This window comes from Octopus bimaculoides, chromosome 1, assembly GCF_001194135.2.
Source record: "Octopus bimaculoides isolate UCB-OBI-ISO-001 chromosome 1, ASM119413v2, whole genome shotgun sequence".
NCBI classification, from domain to species: Eukaryota; Metazoa; Mollusca; class Cephalopoda; order Octopoda; family Octopodidae; genus Octopus; species Octopus bimaculoides.
This window is the reverse complement of record NC_068981.1, coordinates 17,945,187-17,945,773: the sequence shown is the minus strand read 5'-3', so window position 1 is coordinate 17,945,773 and position 587 is coordinate 17,945,187. Positions and strand designations below refer to the sequence as shown.

General features: G+C 33.7%; 1 protein-coding gene across 1 annotated transcript in view; it reads left to right on the top strand.

Annotated features, from left to right (window-relative positions):
• LOC106873468 (zinc finger CCHC domain-containing protein 8) overlaps nt 1-587 on the top strand; it is a 24,112-nt gene that overhangs the window by 3,797 nt on the left and 19,728 nt on the right. Inside the window, exon 3 of the mRNA XM_014920848.2 lies at nt 54-116. Within this exon, the coding sequence (XP_014776334.1) occupies nt 54-116 (63 nt within the window). The remainder of the gene's footprint in view (nt 1-53; nt 117-587) is intronic.

Genomic DNA, 587 nt, shown 5'->3' with positions numbered 1-587 from the left:
TTATGTTCTTAACATCGTAGTTATGTTTCTATTCTTCTCTTCCATGCTGCTAGGTGTGTTCCAGATGAAGAGTCTCCAGGTCTTCAAATTATATACCAGAATAATGAATTTTCTCGGTTAGTATACAGCCTAAATAGAAATGTTTTTACTCTTTGCTTCACTGTAGTCAGGACATATATTGTCACCATCATCGTTTTATGTCCACTTTTCATACTGGCTTTGATTAGATAGGTCATCTTAGTCAGTTCTTATGGATCTATTTCAAAACGGGGGCACCAGTATTTTCTTAACGAAACACTTTGAAACTTGGGACACTGGTAGAATGTGTCATATAAAACATCTTTTACTCTTAGTCTTCTTAACAAAAAAACGTACATCGCAAGTTATTCCATGTTAAAGTTGTCGTATTTCTGTAATTTCAACCAATCACTGACGTCTATTCAGCTGAATAGAGTTACTGCTGGGCGGTCATAAAAATGTTATTCCCTGTGACATATTTCATCCGGTTTAATCGTAATTTATACGCATATATTGTTTATATAATAAATTACGCTGTGCATATCTATGTATGTAACAATTTTAGAGTT